We start from the raw sequence: 24,303 nt of genomic DNA on the forward strand, positions 1-24,303 counted from the left end.
CCACGCTCCGCATCCTGCTGAGCAGCAGAGATTGCTGCTGAAAACGTCAGGTCACACCGTCCGTCCCCGTGGCTTCCCAAGACCCTGATGAGACCACGCACTCCTGAGCACGGCTTCAGGTGCGTGCCCAGCCACTCCCTGCTCTCTGGCCTCCAAACCGGCACCGGGTGCTCTCTCACCAGGCCCAGCCACTCTGCAGCTGTCTCGGGGCCTTTGCACTGCTGCTCTTTCCACCTGGAATCCCCACCTCCCAAACTTCCCACAGCTCCCACGATGTTCCACCCAAGGTCTTAGTTCACATGCATCTCCTCAGAGACAAGCTCCTCTACCACCTCCCCACCCAAAGCAGCAGCTCCTCCACCGCGCCAGCCCGGCTCTGGCCTGCGGCTCTCGCCCAGTTCAAGATGGGTCTCTGGGAAGGGTCTCCTCCACACCCTTTACTGCGGCACCCTCAGTCCTGCACGGCCAGCACAGAGGAGGACTGGGAAGCTCTTTGTGGCTGAATGGAGGTGCGGCCGGTGGAGGCGCGGACTGTGCAGGCGCGGACGGTGCAGGCGCGGACGGTGCAGGCGCGGATGGTGCAGCTGCTCCCTGGTGCCCTGCATGTGAGCCCTCCCCTTCCTCCCTTCTCCAGGTTTTGTGCCATTGGCAGGGCCTGGGCTCATTCTGGGGGTCTGTGGGGACAGATAATGAATGCCATGGGTGCCTGCCTGGGTTTGTGATCAGCCTCTCCCATCTGTTTCCTCTACCAGGCAATGCTGCAGCCTGGCACTTCAAACATCAACCAGTCAGGACCTCCGGGCCCCCACTGTCTGAGTGGAAAAACGCACAGAGAGGAAGGGGCAGAAGTAACTCCATCGAAAGGGACAGGGAAGATAGGAGCACTTGGTGAAGGGAGACTGCAGAGAGGTGACGGGAAGAGAGGGGGGTGAAAGCTGAGGCGGGAGGAGGAGAGGAGCCTTCTATGCAGAGAAAAGAGCATGTGTGCACACACGGAGAAGAACACACGCACATACACTGAGAAGAGCACACACACAGAAGAGCACACACAGAGAAGAGCACACACACAAGAGCAAACACACGTGGAGAAGAGCACATGCACAGAGAGCAGCACACACACACGTGTAGAGCACACATACAGAAGAGCACACACACGTGAAGAGCACACACACGTGAAGAACACACACACATGAAAAGCACACACACACAGAGAAGAGCACACACAGAGAAGAGCACACACACACAGAAGAGCGCACACATGTGGAGAAGAGCACATGCACACAAAGAAGAGCACACACACATGAAGAAGAGCACACACGGAGAAGAGCGCAGAGAAACTCCCGTGTACACACACACAGAAGAGTGTAAGTGCATCGATCCACACCCACAGGGAAAAGCTCATGCACACATGCAGAGAACACACGCACACACATGAAAAGCTCATGCGCACATATACACAGGGAGGAAAGAGCCCGTGTACATACACAGAAGCACATGCGCACATACACAAAAAAGAACACACACACACAGCCACGGGCCAGTGAAACAGCTCAGCGTCTATCTGGGAACTACATGTGGCTGAGAAACGGACTGAACAGCCTTTCCTTAGTGACTTGCTCGTAGGTGGAGAGCTGTTTCTTTTCTCCCTGAAAAGCCTTCCTATTTCCAATAAGCCAAGCATCTGGGATGGAGAGGACCTGCCAGATGAAACCCACGGTGCGTGCTTCCGCATCTGCCATCAGTGCCGAGTCCCTGCTGCTAAGAGAAGGCCTGAGCATGTTTCCTGCTCAGGGATGTGCTGCCTGCAAGCTGTGTCCAGGCCCACCGTCCCCACTGTAGACAGCGGCACCCAGGCAGCTCACCTATCCTAAACGCACACCAGCCTCGCCAATTACATCACTGCCACAAACCGCGCAGAGCCATGCAGCCCTCCCCAACATTTATTCTGGGCAGGCTCTCCTTGCTCTTCGTGTAATTACGGATCTAAACTCACCTCCTGGCTGCTTAGCTCCCTCCAACGATAGCTATTAATTTAGAAAGTAAGAAAACATATATGATTTACATTTCTTTGGGTAGCACCAGGGAAGAAAAGGTAAATTACTTGCTTGAATTTCCTGCAGCCGCCCTTTCTCCCATCACTGCTGTGCTGGGGACACACCAAGAACCAAGATGGCTCCATCCTCGACTAAGCCAAACGCAGGTCGCGGGTCGCGGGTCACAGGTCCCAGGCTCCCCGCACGTGGCTGAAAGGCTAATGTGAGCCTCACCTGCCTGCAAATCATCCTAGCTCAACTTACCCCAGCAGCAGGACCTCCCACCAACCCACCAGAAAAGTGCAAAAGCAGCAGCCATCCCACCAACGCAGCAGACGGAAACCGATCTCTTAAAATGCTACCACAGATCAGCCTTGTCTAGACTCGGAAGAGGAAAATCCCCACCACCTACAACAATGGAAACAAGTTTCCACAAACAGAGAATGCCTGGGACACTGGAAAGTCATGACCCCAGAACGATGGTCTCATTCCTGCCTGCCCACAGGCTGTGGAACAACCTGCGGGAAACCAGCAAGGCAGGGGGAAGCTCGGCCCCCAGGTTCAGGACATCCCTGGCCATGCCCCAGAGGCTCCCTTGGCCCCAATCTCTAGGACCTCTGGCCCTCGAGTGTCCGCCTTGAGACCCCCACTCAGCTCAGTCCCCAGAGACCCTGCCTGTCCCCCCACCTGCCAGCCAACTGTAGGCTCCTCTTCCGGCGCCCACCCCGTGCCCTCCTTCCCGGGGCCGGCTGCAGGGCTGGAAGCTAAGAATGCCAGCCCAGGGGGTGGCTACTCAGAACACCCTGCACGGACCCAAATCAATCCGCTGCTTTACCAACTTGTTCACGAAAGACTCTGAGCAGAGGTGACAGTCACAGATCCCGAGCTCCTCTTCATGCTGGCAGGCTGTGAGGCCACCTGACAGGATGACTATCTCCATCAGAAAGGACAGAGGCCTTCTCCAGGCCCAGGCTTCCCTTTCCTTGCAGCTGCTACTGTTCTCACTGACTCATTCCTTTTATCTTTTGTCTTAAATCACTTCATACGAGTTATGCCAGTATTCTGAAATGGCAAAAACTAGTTCTAATCCCAAAGTAATTTAGTATCATTTTTAAAACTCCTTCCCAAATCACCTGATTTGTACTGTGGCACCTGAGGGTCCCCACCGTGCCCCTCGGAAAGCTGCAGAGGCTTTAAAACATTTTCTCGGCCAGGCGCGGCGGCTCACGCCTGTAATCCCACCACTTTGGGAGGCCAAGGCAGGCAGATCACCTGAGGTCAGGAGTTCGAGACCAGCCTGACCAACATGGAGAAACCCCGTCTCTACTAAAAATACAAAATTAGCCAGGTACGGTGGTGCTGCCTGTAATCCCAGCTACTCCGGAGGCTGATGCAGGAGAATGGCTTGAACCCGGGAGGCGGAGGTTGCTGTGAGCCGAGATCACGCCATTGCACTCCAGCCTGGGCAAAAAGAGTGAAAATCCGTCTCAAAAAAAAATAAAATAAAAACAAAAAAATAAAAATTCTCATCCTAGTCACCAGCAGGCAAGCCAGGAAAGCGCTCACAGCTGAGAGCGCATTCGGAAGGTATTGCCGAGGGTTACCCTGAAATTATCCTGCCGCGTGATTTTCACCACAATGAGCTCGCCACACAGCAGACATCACTGAAAGCCTTTTGGAAGAAAAAGAGGTCCCATCCCCAACACCAAGGGACACATGCTGTGGGACTTTGAAGCCCTGCATCAAATAATCGTACCTTTTTTTCCCCCCTCAAAAAACTACATTGAGCCAGTTCTAAGCTTTTGCTCTCAGACTGGTAAATACAAACACATATATACTTTTTAAATTTAGATATGTGTATATATACACACACATATATACACATACATACATATATATATGACAGATTTCACATCATTTTTTCCAAATAAGCATTTTCAAAGTCTACAGGGTGACACTTAAAAGGGTTTGGGTAAAAGTTAAGCATACCACCTCCCTTGAAGGTGCATCCACTGGCGGCAGGGCCCTCAGCAGCAGCCGGGCAAGCTCTGAGCAACTGACGCTTTTCCCGGTTTGCTGGGAGTTCCTGCCACCCCTCAATCCCAACCACTACCCAGTGCTTCCACTGCTGCCTTAGACAGTCTCAGCCAGAAAAGAAGTCAGGTAAGAACCTCTTTAAGGAAATTCCTTTCCTCCCCGCTCCACTGGGGCCGTCCCACAGCAGCGGCCCAGCCAAAAGGAAACACGCTCCCGTGTGCTGCTTCTTCCCCTGCTGGGGCAGGCACAGGAAGACCTGGCAGCTGCAGAACACTGAGGGGGCCTCTCAGACTCCCCACGCCCCCGGACAGGGCCCGATTCCTCACAACTCCCTCAGGACCTTGCTGGCCCCTCTAGACTCACACTCAGAGCAGTGACCAGAGGCAAGAGCTAGGGTGGAAGTCCACTAAAGTGAAACAGGAAGAGCCGACAAGTCCCCAAATTCAAGCGGCAAAAGCCAGAGGTACAGAGCCAAGAATCTCAGAGGAGAGGCCTAGCCAGCCGGAGCAGCCACCAGGGTGGGGAGGGCACACAGGCTGGCTCGATGCAGGGAGAGGGTCTGGTCCACGGCTTCCCCGAGTACAGCCACCCCTGCAGGCTGAACCTTGCTCTGCTGTGGGTTCTCGAAGGGGAGCCCATTCGCCTGCAGCCTGGGGTGGCTGGGCCACTGAGCTTCACCTTGGCCCCTGGCCCCAGGCACTCACCAGGCCGCGGTCTGTGCACCCTGCAGGCCATGAGGCTGGGTTGCAGAGTCCCCGGCAGAAAAGATCCAGAGACACCAGGTGCACCAGGGAGGGGCCGCGGCCCAACCGGGCCGGGAAATAGAAGAAACCACAGAGCAGGGAAGGGAGGCAGCCCCAGCAATTCAGTATGACCCTCCAGAGTCGAGTGCCCCATACGCTGCCCCTCCTCGGGCTGTCCTCTCCAATTCTTTCAGCCACCCTGGAATGGAGTCGGCAGGATGCAAACTGTGGTTCCACTGACAACTGTACATGATCTCTCTGGGTTTCATGCACATGTCTTCATCCCTCACTTCAACTGTGCACTGCTGAGGACACACATCTGAGTCTTCACGTCACCCCGTGCCCACCGGGTGCCTGCCTGCTGCTGTTCTTCGGGAATCACAACCTTACACCTTTGTGTGTCAAAAATCCAGATGTGTTACTTGCAGTTATCGCAGGAAAGGTGAAAACAATGTGCCCACTTGAACGGGGCTCTAAGTGACGGGACTCTGGAGGCAAACAGTCAGCTCAGTGCACTCTGAGTGGAGGCGAACAGTCAGCTCAGTGGACTCTGAGTGGAGGCGAACAGTCAGCTCAGTGCACACTGAGTGGAGGCGAACAGTCAGCTCAGTGCACTCTGAGTGGAGGCGAACAGTCAGCTCAGTGGACTCTGAGTGGAGGCGAACAGTCAGCTCAGTGCACTCTGAGTGGAGGCGAACAGTCAGCTCAGTGCACTCTGAGTGGAGGCGAACAGTCAGCTCAGTGGAAGGGCTGGTCTAGCGGACACAGCGGGGCCCTGTACCAGGACAGCAACTTGCATTGCAATGAGCGAGCTGTCGCTTAAGTGGTGATATTATCTAGCAAAGGGCAGTAAAGGAAGGACGACTTATGGATGTGGCTGTGTTTAAGGACAACACAGAATAATCTGAAGTGGTTCAAACAAGAAGTACTCACTGCATATCATTAGCTACTGAAGTTCTAGTAACATTCGTGATGTTCGCATCTTTGTCAGAGAGTGGGAATTCATTAAAAGTAGTACAAATTTTAAACTCTTCCCAAGGTATCTTTTCGCAAATCAGTTAATACTCAACAATAATAAAAATGGTTGCTACTACTGGTTACCACCAGGGCTGAAGAAATTTAAAAACTAGAGGCATTCCCAGTTTGCTTGCCAAACTTTAGAAACCTGAACGCCAGAACACACGTGCTAATTCAGAAGCAAAAGGTTCTTCCTAAAAACCTCAACAGCACTCTCCCGCAGAAGGCTCCCAGGAGTGGCTTGAGGTCCCCTACCAAGGACCTCAGTCTTCACCATGTCCACCTAACAAACACCCCACATGCCTCCAAGGTAGGCCCGGAACACCAGTAGTTCAATGCACACAAGGGAGCTGAGAGACTCTGCGTAACTAAAAAGGAACTATATTGAAATTGAAAATGTTGCTGTACTCATGTTTACTTATAAACAATCTGATTTGAGAAATTTTAAAATACCATAATTCTACTATATGCATCAGCAGTGTGACATCACAGTATATAAAGCGCCATGGAGATAATTTCTGGGAGAGGAGCAAAACAGAGAATTCTCCTGAGAAGACCTGTGGGATGTACAGCCCTCAAAATCCAGAAGCATCATAACCTCGGAAAGAAGAAATTATTTACAACTCAAGTTTCTGCAACATGATTCAAGGAACATTCTCCCCGTATGAATTATAACACTTGATGAATGAAACCAAAATCAAACTGTAGAAATCTAGAATATGGGTTAAAAGACAACCATATATCACATAAAATCCACACTGAGTATACCAAAACTACTGACTATATGTTTACAACCTAATTAATGGGTAGAACTCTCTCGCGACAAGCAGTAATGCTACATTTGGTGTGTGAATCACTCAACATTCGCCTCATTCAAATATGTTAATTTACAGACCACGTTTTGTGCCCACGTCAGGTATCTTGATAGGTTAGCAAAACACAGGGGTTTCATTACGTCCAAAGAACTAAGTACTGAAAATAAACAATACTTTCACAGCAAACATCACAGGGTCACTATTACCAGAGAAAACAACACAGCTGAGAAGACTCCACATTAGAGCTTAACTGAAGAATCAGTACAATGGTCAGAAAGCACTCTCCAAATTAAAGAGAAACCTGGCTTCCATGTCTGGCAGCGTGGCACATCACACGTTAGCAAACTTAATCCTGCAGGGTGGCCTGGCACGTGAGATGCCAACAAACTTCTGAAATGCACTTTTAAAAATCCATTGTGACCAATTTGGATTTATTTCAGGGATATATATACAGTTGGCTCAATATGAGAAAATCTAATAGAATTCACTAGGTTAACAGATCAAAGAGGCAAAAACATATCTCAGAGGATGGGAGGAAAAAGGATTTGATAAACCTCCATAACCATTCATGATTTTAAAAATAAGAGCAAGGCACCCTCCTTAACATAGTAAAGATTAAAACCACAAGTCAGTGTTTAAAGTGTTAAAAGACTTCCCTTTAAAATCGGCAGTGCGACCAGGATGTTTGCTTTCGCCACTAGGATGAGCACATGAAGGTTTAGAGAAAATTGAGTTTGTAACGGGCAAAAATTAGAAAGAACTCCAGCGTCCGTCAACTGGTGCACAGACACACACACTGTGGTATGGCCATACAGGAATACTACTCAGCAGGAAAAGGCAATGAACTACTGATACTTGCAACAGCAGGCACGAACCTCAAAAACACGATGCCAAGTAAAAGAAGACACAGACTGAAGTCTACAGTTTGCACGATTCCATTTATATGAAATTCTACAAAAGAGCAGAACTCTATTGACAGAAAGATCAGCAGTTGTCAAGGGCAAGGGTGGGGAGAGGACACTGACACAAAGGGACGGGGAACCTCGCAGAGTGACGGAAATGTTCTGTATCACATATTAGGGGGTTGGTACACACCTATAAACACAGCTGTCAAGCTGGGCGTGGTTACTCAAACCTGTAATCCCAGCACTTTGGGAGGCCGAGGCTGGTGGATCTCGAGATCAGGAGTTCAAGACCGGCCTGACCAAGATGGTGAAACCTCGTCTCTACTGAAAATACAAAAATTAGCTGGACATGGTGGTGGGTGCCTGTAATCCCAGCTACTCGGGAGGCTGAGGCAGGAGAATTGCTTGAACCCAGGAGGCGGAGGTTGCAGTGAGCCGAGATCGCGCCACTGCACTCCAGCAGCCTGGGCAACAGAGCAAGGCTCCGTCTCAAAACAAACAAACAAGCAAACAAAGAAAAAAAAAACTCACAGCTGTCAAAACATCCAATTATAAACCTAAAATAGGTGGATTTTATTAGACCTCGATAAAGCTGACCAGAGGGAGAGAAAGAGAAAAGGAAGGAGAAAAGGAGGAAGAGAAGGAAAGTAGCAACTGATCACCGTGGACCCGACCATCACCTGTGGAACGGATAAGTCAATGTTTCCATAGATGCAGGGGGCTGGAGGGATGCTTACGGCAGAAATCCTTCTTCCTACTAGAAGCCCAAACTTTAGGGGAACACATAACTAAAAAACTCAAAGTTATATTTTCCCTGATCCATACAGCTAACTATACAACCATGTCACTTCGGATGACAGGCTAAGTCACAGCCAGTAAGAAACAAGCCAAAGAGCTATGCGCAGCTGCTGGGACACACGTTTAAAGTGGGGGTACGGCCTTCTCTACCCATGCCTTATTAGCCCTGCCAGTGGAAGGCAAATGTGATGAAGAGTGCTAGGCCAGCCGCCCTGGACCACGAGGTCAAAGACAAGCACACAGAGGAACAAACAATTTGCTGACAATGACCTCGTACTGGAGACAGTCATCGAGTTCTGTCCTGTGAAGGCACCATAATTAGGGATTTGCCATCACTTGCAGATGTATTCAAATCTAACCTCTACAATGCCAGAAACCATAACTCAATGTTTTCTACTGGCCAACACAAGACAAACTTTTTTTTTTGAGACAAAGTACTGCTCTGTCACCCAGGCTGGACTGCAGTGGCGCCACCTCGGCTCACTGCAGCCTCCACCTCCAAGGTTCAAGCAATTCTCCTGCCTCAGCCTCCCAAGTAGCTGGGACTACAGGTACACCCCACTACGCCTGGCTAATTTTTTAATTTTTCATAGAGACAAAGTTTCGCCATGTTGGCCAGGCTGGTCTTGAACTCCTGACCTCAGGTGATCTGCTTGCCTTGGCCTCTCGAAGTGCTGGGATTACAGGCGTGAGCCACCACGCCCGGCCAAGACAAACATTTCAATACTTTCCTAAAGCCCCTTGCGCATCATTCAGTTTCCCCACACACACAAGGCTGTGCTCAAGTTACCCACTCTTCACACTCTGCCAGCCTGCAGGAGCCTGGCTCTCCCAGAAGCTCATCTACCCTCCAAGTTGATCCACTCTGCCAAGCATTGCTGAGCTGGGACCTGGAGAGGATCAGCACCCCCCAGGGGGAGCACGTGGGAGCCGAGCAAGACCCACTGCCGAGGGCGTGAAAGGAAACTGAATCTTGAAATCCCAAACTTATTGAGCCAAAGGGAAAAGTCCAGCTGGGAACTGGGCGACGCAAACCTCCCTTCCCCTTTTGGTTCCAAAATAAGAAGGCTACAAGATGAAGCTACACGCCTCCCCCATATTTTGCCCACAAGGAAATTCCTAGTGAGCTGCAAGACCTTTTAAGGTGCTTCTGCAAACATTTCACCATGGCAGTGTAAATGGATAGCTTATGTTTACAGGTGCAGTCTCCCCCGGCCCACCAGACACAAATGCGTATCTGATTGTTCCCCAGCCCCATTGTGTCTAGGTTATCTTATGTAACACACAGACTCCCTGCATCTTCCCTCTGCTCCATTTGTCTATGTCATTTTACGTTTAAAAGAAAAAATGCAGATTCACTGAGCCAGACAAAGGCATGAATGACTGTTGTTCTCTATCTCCCTCTTACATGAAAATTGTGCACTTCTCAATATCCGGCCCTGTCCCCTTTAAATTTGGAGCCCTGAAAATCATCGTGGGAGAAAACACAGACCTGAATTCCAGGCGTGCTTCCTTAACTTTGGCAAATAAACCTCCTAAAATGATCAAGAGTTGTCTCATCATTTTTCTCAATTGACAGGGGAAGCTTTCCAAACCAACAGCTCGAGGCCCACGGGGGTCAGAGACAAGAGGACCAATTGCCAATTGCTACCGCTAGCAGTGACTCAGGGTCCACACTCTGAGACCAAGGGGCCGAGAGGTCAGCCGTACAAAGAATGTGGCAAGTGGTAGGAAAAAATAAATAAGAATAAACCAAAGATCTTGTGGCAGGCTCTATTTCCCATTTTTAAAATCGTAAGTAAAAAGGAGATTATAATAAATTATTTCATTTTCCAGGTATGATAAGCACAATTACTAAAAAGGACAATCAAAGAGAAGCGTCTCATAATGGCTCCTTCCGTTGGACACTAATTTTCTCTTTTTGTATTCTACAATCTATAAGTACTTTTGCTTTAACAATCCTGAGTTGTTTTTTAACAGATTTACTGCACAGACAAGAAATGTCAAAGTTTAAAAGTGCATTTACTGAAGCAATCAACATGCAAAACAAAATATTTCAAACGATAAAAAAATTCAGCTTTAAAGAGATAACATTTACTATAACAAGAAAAAATGTGATAACTAAGAATAAATCTAATAAAATATGTGAGGCAGGAGAATAGGGTCTGGAGGCAGGTAACCTATGGCCAATTCACACTAGCTTCCTAGAACTAAAAAAAAAAAAAAAAAAAACTTTCCGTGCCCAGGTAACAAAAGGACCAGAGGCTACTCCCTTCACAATCCACCCTTTTTCTGCGTGGCAGATGAAATACTGAAAGTACCTCTGATTGGTCCCAGGCCAAGACTTCATCTGCATAGAAGTGTAACTTTGTGACTTCAGCCTCCGATTCATCACTTTCTGCAACCAATCAGACTGATCGTGGGCCACTACTTCATTTACATAGGGTGTACACCAAGTAACCAATGGGAAACCTCTAGAGGGTATTTAAACCCCAGAAAATTCAGCTACCAGGCCCTTGAGCTGCTTGCTCAGGTCCACTACTGACTGAGGAGTGTGCTTTCATTTTCAATAACTCTCTGCTTTTGTTGCTTCATTCTTTCCTTGCTTTGTTTGTGCATTTTGTCCAATTCTTTATTCAAAGCATCAAGAACCTGGACACCCTCCACTGGTAGGTAACACATGTACAAGTCCCTTCATGGGGAAAATTCAAAAGTTTCACTGAAAAGCATTAAAAATGACTTTTAAAAGAGGAACGAGCACGTTCACGAAAATAAATATTTAATTTCATAAAGCTATCCATTCTCCCAAACTGAAAATTGTCTTTTCTGACCCCTAACTTTCCATGCAACAGAAAGATTCCATGCAATTCCAGTCATAAACCAAACAGACCTCAAAAACAAAAACCAAGTGAAAGACCTTGGCAAACTGACTCTGAGATGTGTGTGGAAGAACAAGGGGTGGGACTGGCCATCCACGGTGAAGAGGAAACTACTGGGCGGTGTGCGCCCCCACCAGGTAGGAGGACTTCATGAAGCTAAATTACTTGCAAGGTGCAATATGAAGGGAAGACTCCCTAAATACTGGGACCAAAAACAAAAAACACACAACACAGATCTATATGAATGTGGTAGTGACAGAAAACAGGAGTGACATCGCAAATACGGGAGACGAGCTGGACCCAACAACAGTATGGGGCCTGCCGCTGTCTCAGGAGGAAATTAAACAGATTCCTACCTCCCATCAACTGCAGATGAACTGAACACGGAGGCATGAAAAGCAAAACTTTTGGATGAAAATCTGGGCAGACACCTTCATGTGTAGAAAAAGGTTCTTCAGATAAAGCGCGAACCAGTGCTCACCAAAAGAGACTGTGAAGTTCAACCACACTAAAGCTAACAACTTCTGATCATCAAGATCCACCAGGAAAAAAGGAAGAGAAAAGCTGCAGGGGGCAGAAGATCTTTGCAACATACAAACCGACAAAGAATCAGAATTCTTCCCATGTCAAGATCAACAACTCATGAAAGAGTGAATCAGCAAACCAAAAGAAAAATGCGCAAAAGGCAGGAACATTTTGCCGAAGGGGGAAGACAGAAGACATCCGTAAATATACAGAGATATTTAACTCTGAGAGCAACCAGAGAAACGAACTGAGGACTCCAGTAGGAATGTCCACCAGAGCAACAAAAACAAGAAGTCCGCGGCATGAAGAACTGGCAAAGAAGTGCGGCGCGCGGAGGGAACGCTCACACGCTGCAGAGGGGAGATGCGTTGGCAGAGGCCGTCTGGGAAGTGTGTGGACATTATCTTGAAGGTACAACAAGCACACACCACACCCAGTGATGCAATCATTGTACTGCTTTGTAAACGCCTTAGAGAAACCTTACCTGTGGGCACCTGCATAAACGTACGTGAAGGCTCCAGATAACACCCTTCCTAACAGCAAAACATCAGAAACAATCCAAATGTACAACAGGAAGAAGGCGAAGGAGAGTGTGGAATATTTAAATAACAAACCATTATACAACTAGATACAACAGATTCGCTGAATCTTAGAAAACAATGAGAGAGGCCGGGCGCCGTCGCTCACACCTGTAATGCCAGCATTTTGGGAGGCCAAGGAGGGCAGAGCACTTGAGATCAGGAGTTCGAGACCAGCCTGGCCAACACAGCAAATCCCCATCTCTACAGAAAATACAAAAATTAGTTAGGTACAGTGGTGGGTACCTGTAATCCCAGCCCAGGGAGGCTGAGGCAAAAGAATCACCTGAACCCAGGAGGTGGAGGCTGCAGTGAGCTGAGATGACACCACTGCACTCCAGCCTGCGAGACAGAGCAAGCCTCTGTCTCTAGATAAATAAAGGAAAAAAACAAGAGGCAGAGACCAGACTACACAAAGAGTGATGCAGCTCCGAAAGACCCAAATTAAATGAATACATTGTGTTCCTACTGTCCCATGAATGAAAGTCACAAAGAATCGAAAACATAAAAGGCAAGAAAGCGTCATCCAGGAAGGGGGTTGCAGGGGGTGGGGGATACATAAGCAGCCTCAGTGCTCTGGGTCAGGCCTGAGGTCATGGCCATGTGTGTCGCTGAGCAGCACTGGGGGGTTCTGGTTCCTCAATCTGGTGGTGGATCATGAGTGCATACATCCACACATGTGTATTACATACATTGCTTGCTGTGTGTCAATATTATACAGTAAAAACATTCAAAGAACAAATAAGATTCCTGTCAGCAACTGTGTCCACAAGGGCCAGACGCACTGGCAGTTCGCCACAGCAACCTTGCTTCTGGGCAAGCACCTCCGGCTGCACCCACTGTCTGGTTAGCACAGCGGGCATCAGCCACTCCCAACAAGGGGAACTGCCCCACGGCAAGAGCGTCTTACCTCCGTCACCTTGGGCTGCAGGATCAACGCTTCAGGGCTCATGCGAGGGATGTCTATGTGGATCTGGAGAAGCAGGAGAAAAGACATTTATGTTACGTGACAACAAACATCATTGCAAGCGTTATGATTAAAACCGCAACACTGAGGGAAGTCCTTCCCCTGCGTCTACCCTGCTCTCTCCTTGAGGATTCTTGTTCTGTTACCGCCTTCTCCCCTGAAGGAGGCACCAAAGTCTATTCTTTCCGAACAGCTTGCCCAGTCCTAGGCAACAGGCTTGCTTAACACTGACCCCATCCAGCAGCCATTGCGGCGTGATTAGGGAACAGAGCAGGCCTCGGCCGCTTAGTACATCAGCCACAGCAATTAGTAAACATCGATTTTCAGCCTCTGACACAGAGAGCAATTCAAGTACATCAATAGTTTACACGTTTTCGGCTGTGACAGCTTCTTCTTGGACAGAGGCCACATTTTTCTCCACTTTATGAAGTCCTGGGGGAATCTAGAACATTTTTCAAAGGAAGCATTTGAAAGCCTCTGTTAGTGTCGGCTGGTTCCTGCTTGGCCACCATCTGACATGAGAGTCATAATAAAGTCCCCAACACTGCAGAGGGGGACACTTGTGGCTTCAAGAAGCAACCAAACAAGAGTGTTGTGAGCTTGGGCTGGCATCACAGGCTGCCTCCCAGCATCCCACGTGAACATCTCACACCAGCCCACGCTCCCGTTTATCCAGGATAACGGCGCCAATGGGCTGAGGGAAGACAGGCAAATTTCAATGCCAAGGGAGATGCTACGATTGCATTTCATTTCACCCCATCCTTGCACATCTCCACAGAGGACTCTAACACCCAGGAGGCTGGGACACCGTCACTCTGCCACTTATCACACTGTGGCCAGGCCTCAGTTTCCTTGTCTACAAAATGCCTGCTCCAAGTATCTCAAAAGGTTACTGGTGAACATCAAGTAAGACTGTGAGTCAACAGTCAAATGGAATAAGCTGAGGTGCACACACATCTGTAATGCGTGCCAAAGGAGGCCTGCCAGCAGCAGCACTGCCGAGGAGGAGGAGGAGGAAGGGGAGGAAGAGCAGGAGGAGGAGGAAGGGGAGGAGGAGGAAGGGGAGGAAGAGCAGGAGGAAGAGGAGGATGAGAAGGAAGAGGCAGAAGCAGCACTACTCTATCCAGACAGGCAGGGCCAAAGGACTGCAGCTGGCCCCATGCAGGAGCCCAGGTGCCAGCAGGGACAAGGGCCCAGGTCTCTTGTCAGGGTGTCCTGGAGGCCTAACTGCTCTCCCATACAGTTACACTTGTGTGGACACACATCTGTCCCGGCATGAGCAGCGTAAGCTCCTGCAGGGCATGAACCAGGTCTGAGCCACCTCTGCATGACCAGGGCCAGCACAGCCCCCCTTACAAAGGAGCACCTGTCACACATTTATTAAGCAGACGAGGCAGCGCCCACCAGACCCGACCCCTGCCATCATCCTCACTGTCAGGAGAGGCTCCAACGTTAGACAGGCGGTCCTCCACAAGGCTGGGCACGTGGGGCTCTACGCATCCCTCCTTCCATCCTGCTGGCCTCCCATCATACACAGAACTGGGCAAGTCAGAAAAAGGCCACAAGAGAGCTGACTGAGGGAGGAACAGACAGACCAGATGAACGTTTAACTCTGAATCCATGTGGCTCTGACATAACATCTTCAGCAGAAGAGTGAGCACATAAAAATCAAATGAAGAAAGGATGGAAAGCGAGTGGGGAACCTGCCGAGACCACCCCCATCCTGCTCCCTCCACCGGTGTGCAGGGGCAGCACTGCCCACTGCGGGTCAGACGACCGGTCAGGCTCAGTCCACAGGTCAAACGCCTAAGTGGATGTAAAGGAGAAACCAGGGTCTCCAAACCCCCACTGGGCCCAGCTCTGCCTGAAATGGTGATGGCGAGAACGTAGAAGGCACAGTTCCAAGAGGCCTCAAAGCATCAGGCAGACAGGAAAAACTACCATGTTGCCGGATGCATGTCTCATCTGTATTAATGTAGAAATAGTCTGGGAATTCACAATAATCTGGAATCTTTTTATTACCTATCACAGTAACTAAATAAAGATGTATGCAACCTGTTCGTAATTAACTTTCTCTTCAAAAACTCCTAACAGAATTCTGCTTGGTAAACTCGCAGATAGATGCTAGTGTCATCCTTTTGAAATCTTTTCTGAAATTAAAATGCATTTAAAAACGGGTTCAAAATAATACCAAATTTATCAATTTCCTAAAACCAGTGGAGTGGCAAAGGAGGCCAGGTAAGCTAATATTTCCTTAAGCCAATCCAAAGTAATCTGTGTATCAAATCGGTTTCCCAGAGTAACTGAGTGGTGGCCCAGTGAGGCCCAGGGGCCCTGGTGTGGGACAGAAGGCAAGACGGGCCACGGGCAGCTCCGGCCTGGAAGGAAATGGAGGGGCCGCTTTGCCACAGCCTCACTCCTAAGTCACTTTTCCTCCTGCAGCCCTGTGTCCCATCCATCTTGGAAGATGCCGTCCAGGAAGGCATTTAACTTAAAGAATCTTTGATTATGTAACAGAGGTAAGGTGTATATTTGGCCTTTTTTTTTTTTTTTTTTTAAACAGATAAAACCAACGTGGATAGCTGTAGCTATCCCACGTCTGAGAGAGAAAACGTGGCAAAGCTCCTTCACCTAGAAGCAGGGTTTGCAGAGGGAAACATTCCTGCCGTGCATCAGGAAACGCACAAGCTGATTTCAGATAGCTAAGACAGTGATGCCAATTAAGAGCTACCATTTTGACCTTTCACATATTACAAAGAGAGTGAGAACTATAAAGTCCTCAAAGAGCTATTCTAACAGCAAATTCTGAGTGCAGTGTGAATCATAAATCAATTTTAAGTGTTTTCCCATTACGTACATCATCTGTCAACTGACTATTTAAGAAACCATCATTAGACACACTTTATATTAAACTAAATTGCAAAATGGTAACTTGGCTACACCTTCTGCTATGGTCTGAAGTGTGTCCCCTGCAAAACGAAGCTGATGAACACAGCTTTCCTGGGCTGGTATCACATCCCTAACCGGATCAAAGAGCCCAGCACCAGTGAAGTCCCAAGCAACCTCTCCGTCCCCGTGCCATCCAGCTAAATGCCTGGGCTGGCCCTTTAGGAATGGCCTTTGATCACCAGACAGCAGCTCACTGTGATACAAACTCCCACCATCACACCAAGGCTGGTCTCAGGAATCCCAGGCATTTATTTTGTAACCTCAATTTAAAATACTCTTTTTCCTCTTGTAGAGGGAACTGAAGACAAGCAAGATAGTACTATCGGAGGAAATTTGCCATTATTTGTTTTAAAATGTACTTATTAGAAAATAAAACTCTGTGGGCTAATCAGGGGCCTGCATCTTTAACTCTGACCAACTCCACGTGGTTTTGATAAAAACATTTCCTCCTATAAATCACACCAAACAAAGTACTTCAGGCAACATACGAAAAACAGAAAGGATCCCCACCTGCCTGTATGTGTCCTGGTGAACTTCGTCGTTCCTGGAATCGTAATAGTGCTCAATAAATGCAAAATATTCTTTTTGTTTTCTCTGGAGAGTGGCTGGTCTCCGGTCTACATTGGCAGGAAGGTAACCCTGGGTGAGAAATAAAAAAAAAACAAAAAATATACATGGTTATAGCTAATTCATGGAGTCCCTGTTAGAAGTGAGAAATAAAAAGGCTTGCATCCTACCTGAGCTTGGCATTCTGAAATCTGACACCGAGAGGAGCACAAATTGGGAAAAAAGAAACACCCACAGCGAAGTTCGGCCAGCTCCACACAACACAAGCACCACTCCTGACAGCACTGAGGAAGCGGCCCAGGCCTGCGTCCCCAGCCTCCCGATGCAGGCCCTCTCCACTCAGCCAGACAAGAGCCCCACAGGCTCTGCAGCAGGTGGGCCCAAGGCTCTTCTACAGCAGGGCTGCAAGATTAAACAAGCCCTTCTCTAGAGGTCTCATACACCAGAAAGGATTCCAAAGTCTGAACAGTCTAACAGCAACCACGCACACACACACACACATACATGTACACATGCATGCACATATACACATACGTGTGTATGTACTGTCACTTAGGCAAATGTGCCATCTTCAAAGACTCATGGGCCTGTGGCAGCCGCAGCACCAGTACGTAAAGGGGACCTGAAGTCAGAAAGCGCCAGGCAGCACAAGGAGGTCATGAAGAGCCTGATTCCTGGGCCAGACTGCCCAGGATTTCATGTTTTCTGTTGCCTTATTTCTACTTTTTAACTTGACATTATTGACAATATATAGTTGTCCCTAAGTATGGGAATTTTGGAATACTAAAATTCTTTTTTTTTTTTTTTTTTTTTTGAGACAGAGTCTCGCTCTGTTGCCCAGGCTGGAGTGCAGTCGCTGGATCTCAGCTCACTGCAAGCTCTGCCTCCCGGGTTTACACCATTCTCCTGCCTCAGCCTCCCGAGTAGCTGGGACTACAGGTGCCCGCCACCTCACCCGGCTAGTTTTTTGTATTTTTTTAGTAGAGACGGGGTTTCACCAGGTTAGCCAGGACGGTCTCGATCTCCTGACCTCGTGATCCGCCCGTCTCGGCCTCCCAAAGTGCTGGGATTACAGGCTTGAGCCACCGCGCCCGGCCAAGAATACCAAAATTCTTAGCTATGCAAGACCCTTATATAAAATGCTGCAGTATTTGCATGTAACCTATGCACATCTGCCTGAATAAATAATCTCTAGATGACTTATGACACCTGACACAAGGTAAATGCTACGTAAGTAATTGTTATAATACTCTTGTTTTTTATTTATATTATCTTTTGTTGCACTGTTACTTTTTTTTTTTTGGGGACAGTCTCGCTCTGTCACCAGGCTGGAGTGCAGTGGCATGATCTTGGTTCCCCACAACGTCCGCCCCCCAGGTTCAAGTGATTCTCCTGCCTCAGCCTCCCGAGTAGCTGGGATTACAGGCACCCACCACTATGCCCAGCTAATTTTTGTATTTTTAGTAGAGACAGGGTTTCATCATGTTGTCCAGGATGGTCTCGATCTCTTGACCTCATTATTCACCCGCCTCGGCCTCCCAAAGTGCTGGGATTACAGGCGTGAGCCACCGCGCTCGGCCTTTTTTTTCCCAAGTATTTTCGATGCACAATTGGTTTGAATCTGCAGATGCAAACCCCCAGATATAAATGGCCAATTCTAATTTATAAAATAAGATGCGCCCATTTTAAGCAATCAGTTTGGTGGCTTTTGACAAGGGCTTCCAGCTATGTAACTACTCCTCCAAGGAAGATACACACTTCCATCCCCCTGCCCCCATACACTTCCCAGTACCCTCTGCAATCCATCCCAATCCTGGCCGGGGAGGCGCTCACCTCCTCACTGTGCATGGCTGACGCTGCCCTAGGACTCCCCAGAAACGCAGTCACTCAGGACCTGCGCTTTGTGTGAGATTTTCCTGCACTCGGCAGCACAGCGCCTTCCAAGACGGATCCAAGTTACACGAATCAGCTGTGGTTTCCTTTGTCTAGCTGCGTCCCTTGAATGGATCCACCAGTTTGTTAAAGATTCACCTGTCAATGAGCATTTGGGTTGTTTCCAGTTTGGGGTTTGTTATATTCCTGCACAGGATTTTCGTGGGCATACGCTTTGGGTTTTCATGGTTAAATACCTAGGAGTCGAGTTACTGAGCCATAACACTGGGATATGCTTAGTTTTCTAAGAAACTGTGAGCTCTTGGCCGGGCGCGGTGGCTCAAGCCTGTAATCCCAGCACTTTGGGAGGCCGAGACGGGCGGATCACGAGGTCAGGAGATCGAGACCATCCTGGCTAAGACGGTGAAACCCCATCTCTACTAAAAATACAAAAAACAACTAGCCGGGCGAGGTGGCGGGCATCTGTAGTCCCAGCTACTCGGGAGGCTGAGCCAGGAGAATGGCGTAAACCCGGGAGGCGGAGCTTGCAGTGAGCTGAGATCCGGCCACTGCACTCCAGCCCAGGCAACAGAGCAAGACTCTGTCTCAAAAAAAAAAGAAAAAAAGTTTTTCTCCTTGTTTTTTTTCCTGGCAGTCTTACTGCTGTGCCTGGCCGCGTCTTTCTCATCCCTCAAGTGTCTCCAGTGGTCACTTCTCCCATGAGGTCTGACCAGGCTCCTGGTCACTAGTCACTTTTCCCACGAGGCAGGGCTGGTCATCCAGCACTCCAGCAGCCTCTAGGAGGAAGTTCACTCAGGACCAGCCCCTCATGGTGCCAACCAGATGGCGGGCACACAAGCTTTCACTGGGTGAATCACATATGAACGAGTGACTGCATGAACAAATACATCCCGGATGGCGCTTTCTGCCTTTGAAAGTGCTTCCACATCTGTAGTAGACATCACTGTGGTAGCCACCAAACAACTACTCATCCTCGCTGGAACAGAGCCCTGAAGCTGCTCTGGGAGCCATATCTCCCTCTGCCCAACCCTTGCGGTCCGGATAAGGAGCCTCTTCCTTCAGGAGAGGCCTCCCCTGGGCTAAGCTACACGGCTAAGCCATCCTCCAGCCACCATGACTGACAGTTCAGGGGTGGAGAGGTGGCCCAACAGGGGATAGGAGCCAAGCCAGGGCTTTCCTTGGCTGCTGCTGTGAACGAAAGTGAATGTGCGAAGTGTGGAGTTGCAGCGGCCACCCTCTGACGGGAGGGGACAATCACAAGCTGCACGTCCATCAAGAAAAGCTGACCTGAAGGAGAGCGGGACTCAGAGAGTCCAGGCCTCGAGCATGAAGCCAGACTTCAGCTGTGTGAGCACTGGCCTTCCTTCCATTCTCAAGTTTCCACTGGCCTCTATTCTGCATTATAAATTACGCTCAGGCACACTCGTGTTAACACATTAGGATCACACCACTGAAGCTTCTTTTTCATAAACGCTTACTGAAGTACAGCATTCTTATATAAAGATGTACCCCAAAATCATGTGTGAATTATCACAAACTGAACACACCTGTCAACACCACCCAGGTAAAAGCCAGACCATCACCGTCTTAGCAGGCTTCTCAGTCACCGTCCCTTACCTCCTCCCCTCCTAAGTGGCATTTTTTCTGTCTGGCTGTTTGCATTCAGCGTTACACTTGAAAACTCATTCACGTTATAACGCGTCACAGTAGTTCCTTCCTCCACTGCTGCGTAACACGGCCGTGTGTGAAATCCATTCTGTTAACACACATTTGTGCTGTTTCCAGTTTTTGCTTTAAAATTTCTTGAAGCTCCCTTTTACGGTACATGCTATGCACTTCTGTTAAGTGTACACCTGGGAGTAGGCCTGCTAGGTTTGCATACCTCTGAAAGACTTTGCTAAAGGATTTTCAAAGTGATTCTACTCCCGTCAGAAGTGTATGCAAATTCCCAATGTCCTACATCCTTGCCAACACTTGACACTGTGGAACCTTTTCGCATCAGCCTTTCAGATGGCTTTGCAGTGGTAGCTATCAAGCTCCATTTCGTTTTCATCTGAATTTCCCGGGAGACAAAGGGATGCCGTTGGGTGTCTGCATCTGTGAAGTGTGAGTACAGATGTATTAGTCCCTCCTATGAGGCCATCTGCCTCCTCCTTTCTGACTCACAGGCGTTCATATCTAGATAGTACACATGTGAGCCCTGCTGTAAACAGCCTCCTTCTGTGACTTGCCTTTTCACCCTATTAATGACGTCTTTGATGAAGAGAAGTTCCTAACTTTAACATAGCCCAGTTTATGAATCTTTTATGACTGGTCCTTTCCCTTTAAAATCATGACCATATTCCCACTGTCATGAAGTCCTGTTCTACAACAGGAATCAGCAAACTAAGGCCCATCACCTATTTGTGTAAATAAAATTTTGCTGGACAGGGCACAGCCCATCTGTGTATGTGCTGTGTGTGGCTGCTTTTGCCCTATCGCAGCAGAGTGGAGTGGCTACAAGAGACCACACGGTCCACAGGCTCAAATATTTACTCTCTAGGCCTTTACAGAAAACATTTGCCCACCCTGTTCTAAAACATCCATCTGGAAGGCGACACTGGCTTCCATCATACGCATTTCTATGTCACCTTTCCCCAATTTGTGAGTATTTTGATTATTTCTAATTGTCCAGTATTCTAAAACATACATCAGCTAACAATGTCAATTACTTCCTGAAGTAAACTTCCTACAGTGAACTTTTAGCTCAAAGGAATACCGGACACCTTCAAGGTTCATAATGCGTGATTTCCAAGTAGCCCTGGCAGAAAGGGCAGTGGGTCACAACCCAACAGCCTGGTTACACGCGTGTCAAACGCATCCCCAACCCAATGGGAGGAGGTGCCTGAGGGGAGAACACTCTCTCCAGAAAACAATCGCTCGGTGAATTACGGTATTCTGGAGAGAGGCAAAGAACAGTCTAGCTGCCAAGATGCACTCCAGAGGGAGACACTCAGAGTCCTCGTGATGGAGCAAAGGTGTGGCCATTATTCCCACCTGGCCTCTATTTTCCCATAAAATGAGGCAATAGTAGTATTCCAAAGAGCGTATTGCTTCACATGATTCTAACACTGACTGGCCAGGCATGGTGGCTCACGCCTGTAATTCCAGCACTGTGGGAGGCCACGGAGGGCTGATCATGAGGTCAGGAGATCGAAACCATCCTGGCTAACAGGGTGAAACCCCCATCTCTAATAAAAATACAAAAAATTAGCCGGGCATGGTGGCGGGCACTTGTAGTCCCAGCTACTCGGGAGGCTGAGGCAGGAGAATCGCGTAAACCTGGGAGGCGGAGCGTGCAGTGAGCCGAGATCGCGCCACTGCACTCCAGCCTGGGTGACAGAGCGAGACTCCGCCTCAAAAACAAAAACAAAAACAAAAACATTCTAACAATGACAAAAGGAATAACCAGCCCCGAGTATGCATGGAAGTGCCAGGCATGGTTCTGCAGTGCCTTCCGGGTGGTTAACGACCCACCCACCTGAGCACCTCCAGAATCAGGCCTCTTTCACTGGGATGTGCTGGCGGATTGCCAGACGCAGAGCTCCTTCTGTTGGGTATCCAGCCCTGCCCCCAGTGATGGGAAGGCATAAAATTACAAGGCCCGGGTGATGGTCAGACTTGAGTGAAACCAGCTTCTACTTCAAGTTAAAGTCAGCTTCACAGATAACCCTCTCAGAGTCACGGGCTTCATCCAGACCCGTCTTCACCTCATTGTTATTTCAAGCCTGTCTGTCTCTTGGCAATAACAATTACAGAAGATTACTTCTTTTTCTTTGTCCCAAAATTGCCATACCCATAGGTGAACTAAGGAAGGGCTGGGTCCTCACCAGGCTTCGTGCTTCACACAGTGCTGCTTTAATCCCACTAATCACAGAAGGCTATTACTGTCCCTACCTGCAGACAAGGAGACGGGCTCAGGAAATGTGGTTAACATGCCCAGAGTCACACGGACACAAAGGCAAACTGAAGCCAAGCCCCAGCTCCTGACCTGAGGGCCCACACTGCTCAGGAGAGCCATGTGATCTCAAGTCTCCAAAGACCTGGGGACAAATCCGCAGGCTGAGAGCCACCCACAGATACACACACAACAACATTCATTCACCCAGCCCCAGCCACTCTCCCACCCGCTGCTCAGCCCTGGATACAGAGATGCTGAAGACTAGCCAGGCTCATGGGGGACTGTCCAGCAGTGGGTGGACACAGACCCCACGGTCCTTTCTCTGCACTCTGGCCACAGAGACCCTGTGAAAATCCCATCATTTTAACACCACCACCCCGAAAAACTTCCAATTGCTTCTAATCATGCTCAGCATAAAAGCCCAAGCCCTGCCTAGGCTGACGGTTCCTGCGGGCCTGGCCCTTCCTGCTTCTCTGACCAAGAGGCCGACACTCATCACTCACCGTGGCCCCTCCCGCTTTTACTATGCTGCTTAAATATTCCTTAAATGCCACACCTCTCCTGCCTCAGTGCCTCTCTCTGAACGTACCGTTCCTCTGCTGGGACCAATTTCATCCAGAACAGGGTCAGTGAACTGACCACCAGCCAATCCTGCCCACCGACTTTTGTAAATAAAGTGTTATGGGAACACAGCTGTGTGACTTCCTTTATATGGATTCCCTGTGGCTGCTCTGGGCCACGGTGGCAGAGCTGAGCTGCAACAGACCACAGGGGTCACCGAGCCCAGGCTGTTGACTGGCTGCCCTTTCGAGGACAGCCACTGTCCGCTGCTCTCCGTCTGTCAGGGACGGAGCCGCCTTTCCACAAGAGCGCCCCCTCTCGGTCTCCACCTCCCCGGCTGCGGGAGGAGCCCACGGTACTGCTTCCTGTTACCTACTGTTCTCCCTCCTCATCACCTGTGTCTGGTGGGCACTACTCCCCAATGGGAAACACAGTAAGGGAACAGGTAAGCCCTCTCCAAAGCATGAACCAGATAGGAATGCACCCCCACGCGCCTGCACAGCTGCCTCCCAAGCTCCTCAAAGTCAGCTCCTCAGTGGCCCACCCTGACCGCTACCCACCTACTTCAACAGCCCCTTCCCCTCCTCGGCCGTCACCATCCCACCAAGCTGATCCCAGGCCTTTCCCCACAGCACTCCTCACCTTCCACAGCACATCAAATCTACTTCTCAGTGTAATGTTTGTCTTCTCCCACCAAAACGTGAGGTCCACAAGGGCGGAATGTTTGTCCGAGGGCTTGGAACGCTGTTTGCCCCAGAAGGGACCCTCAGTCTTTCCTCGCTGAGTGCATGAGTGATCACGACGTGCAGCGATTCTGTCAGACCCAAAGGGGGCCACGGCCCTGACACTCGGGGAGAAAGACGCGTGTGCTCACTTGGGACAAGTAAGAACGAGCACATGCTTCTGGGTTTGGTTTTGATAGTAGAGAAGACAGAGGTGGGGAGAGACAGAGCACGGAGGACACAGGGAAATGTGTGCCGGTTGGCCCGGGGCAAGGTCGGAAACAGCCTGGCCAATGAAGCCGCGTGCAGCAGCCAGGAGAGAAGGCCTGCGTGCCAGGAAGGGGCCCGGCCTTCAACACAGGGCAGGGTGGGCC

The 24,303-nt window shown here is 49.4% G+C and overlaps 2 protein-coding genes across 4 annotated transcripts in view; one reads left to right on the forward strand and one right to left on the reverse strand.

Annotated features, from left to right (window-relative positions):
* The window catches only part of TBC1D22A (TBC1 domain family member 22A), a 417,738-nt gene that overhangs the window by 266,982 nt on the left and 126,453 nt on the right, over positions 1-24,303 (reverse strand). For all 3 annotated transcript variants that reach the window (XM_050805877.1, XM_050805878.1, XM_050805879.1), the window contains 2 exons: positions 16,757-16,885; positions 13,241-13,303 (listed from right to left, as the gene is read on the reverse strand). In XM_050805877.1, coding sequence (XP_050661834.1) covers positions 13,241-13,303; positions 16,757-16,885 — 192 coding nt within the window. The remainder of the gene's footprint in view (positions 1-13,240; positions 13,304-16,756; positions 16,886-24,303) is intronic.
* CERK (ceramide kinase) overlaps positions 1-24,303 on the forward strand; it is a 461,681-nt gene that overhangs the window by 231,321 nt on the left and 206,057 nt on the right. The window lies entirely within an intron of this gene.

This window comes from Macaca thibetana, chromosome 10, assembly GCF_024542745.1.
Source record: "Macaca thibetana thibetana isolate TM-01 chromosome 10, ASM2454274v1, whole genome shotgun sequence".
Lineage (NCBI taxonomy): Eukaryota > Metazoa > Chordata > Mammalia > Primates > Cercopithecidae > Macaca > Macaca thibetana.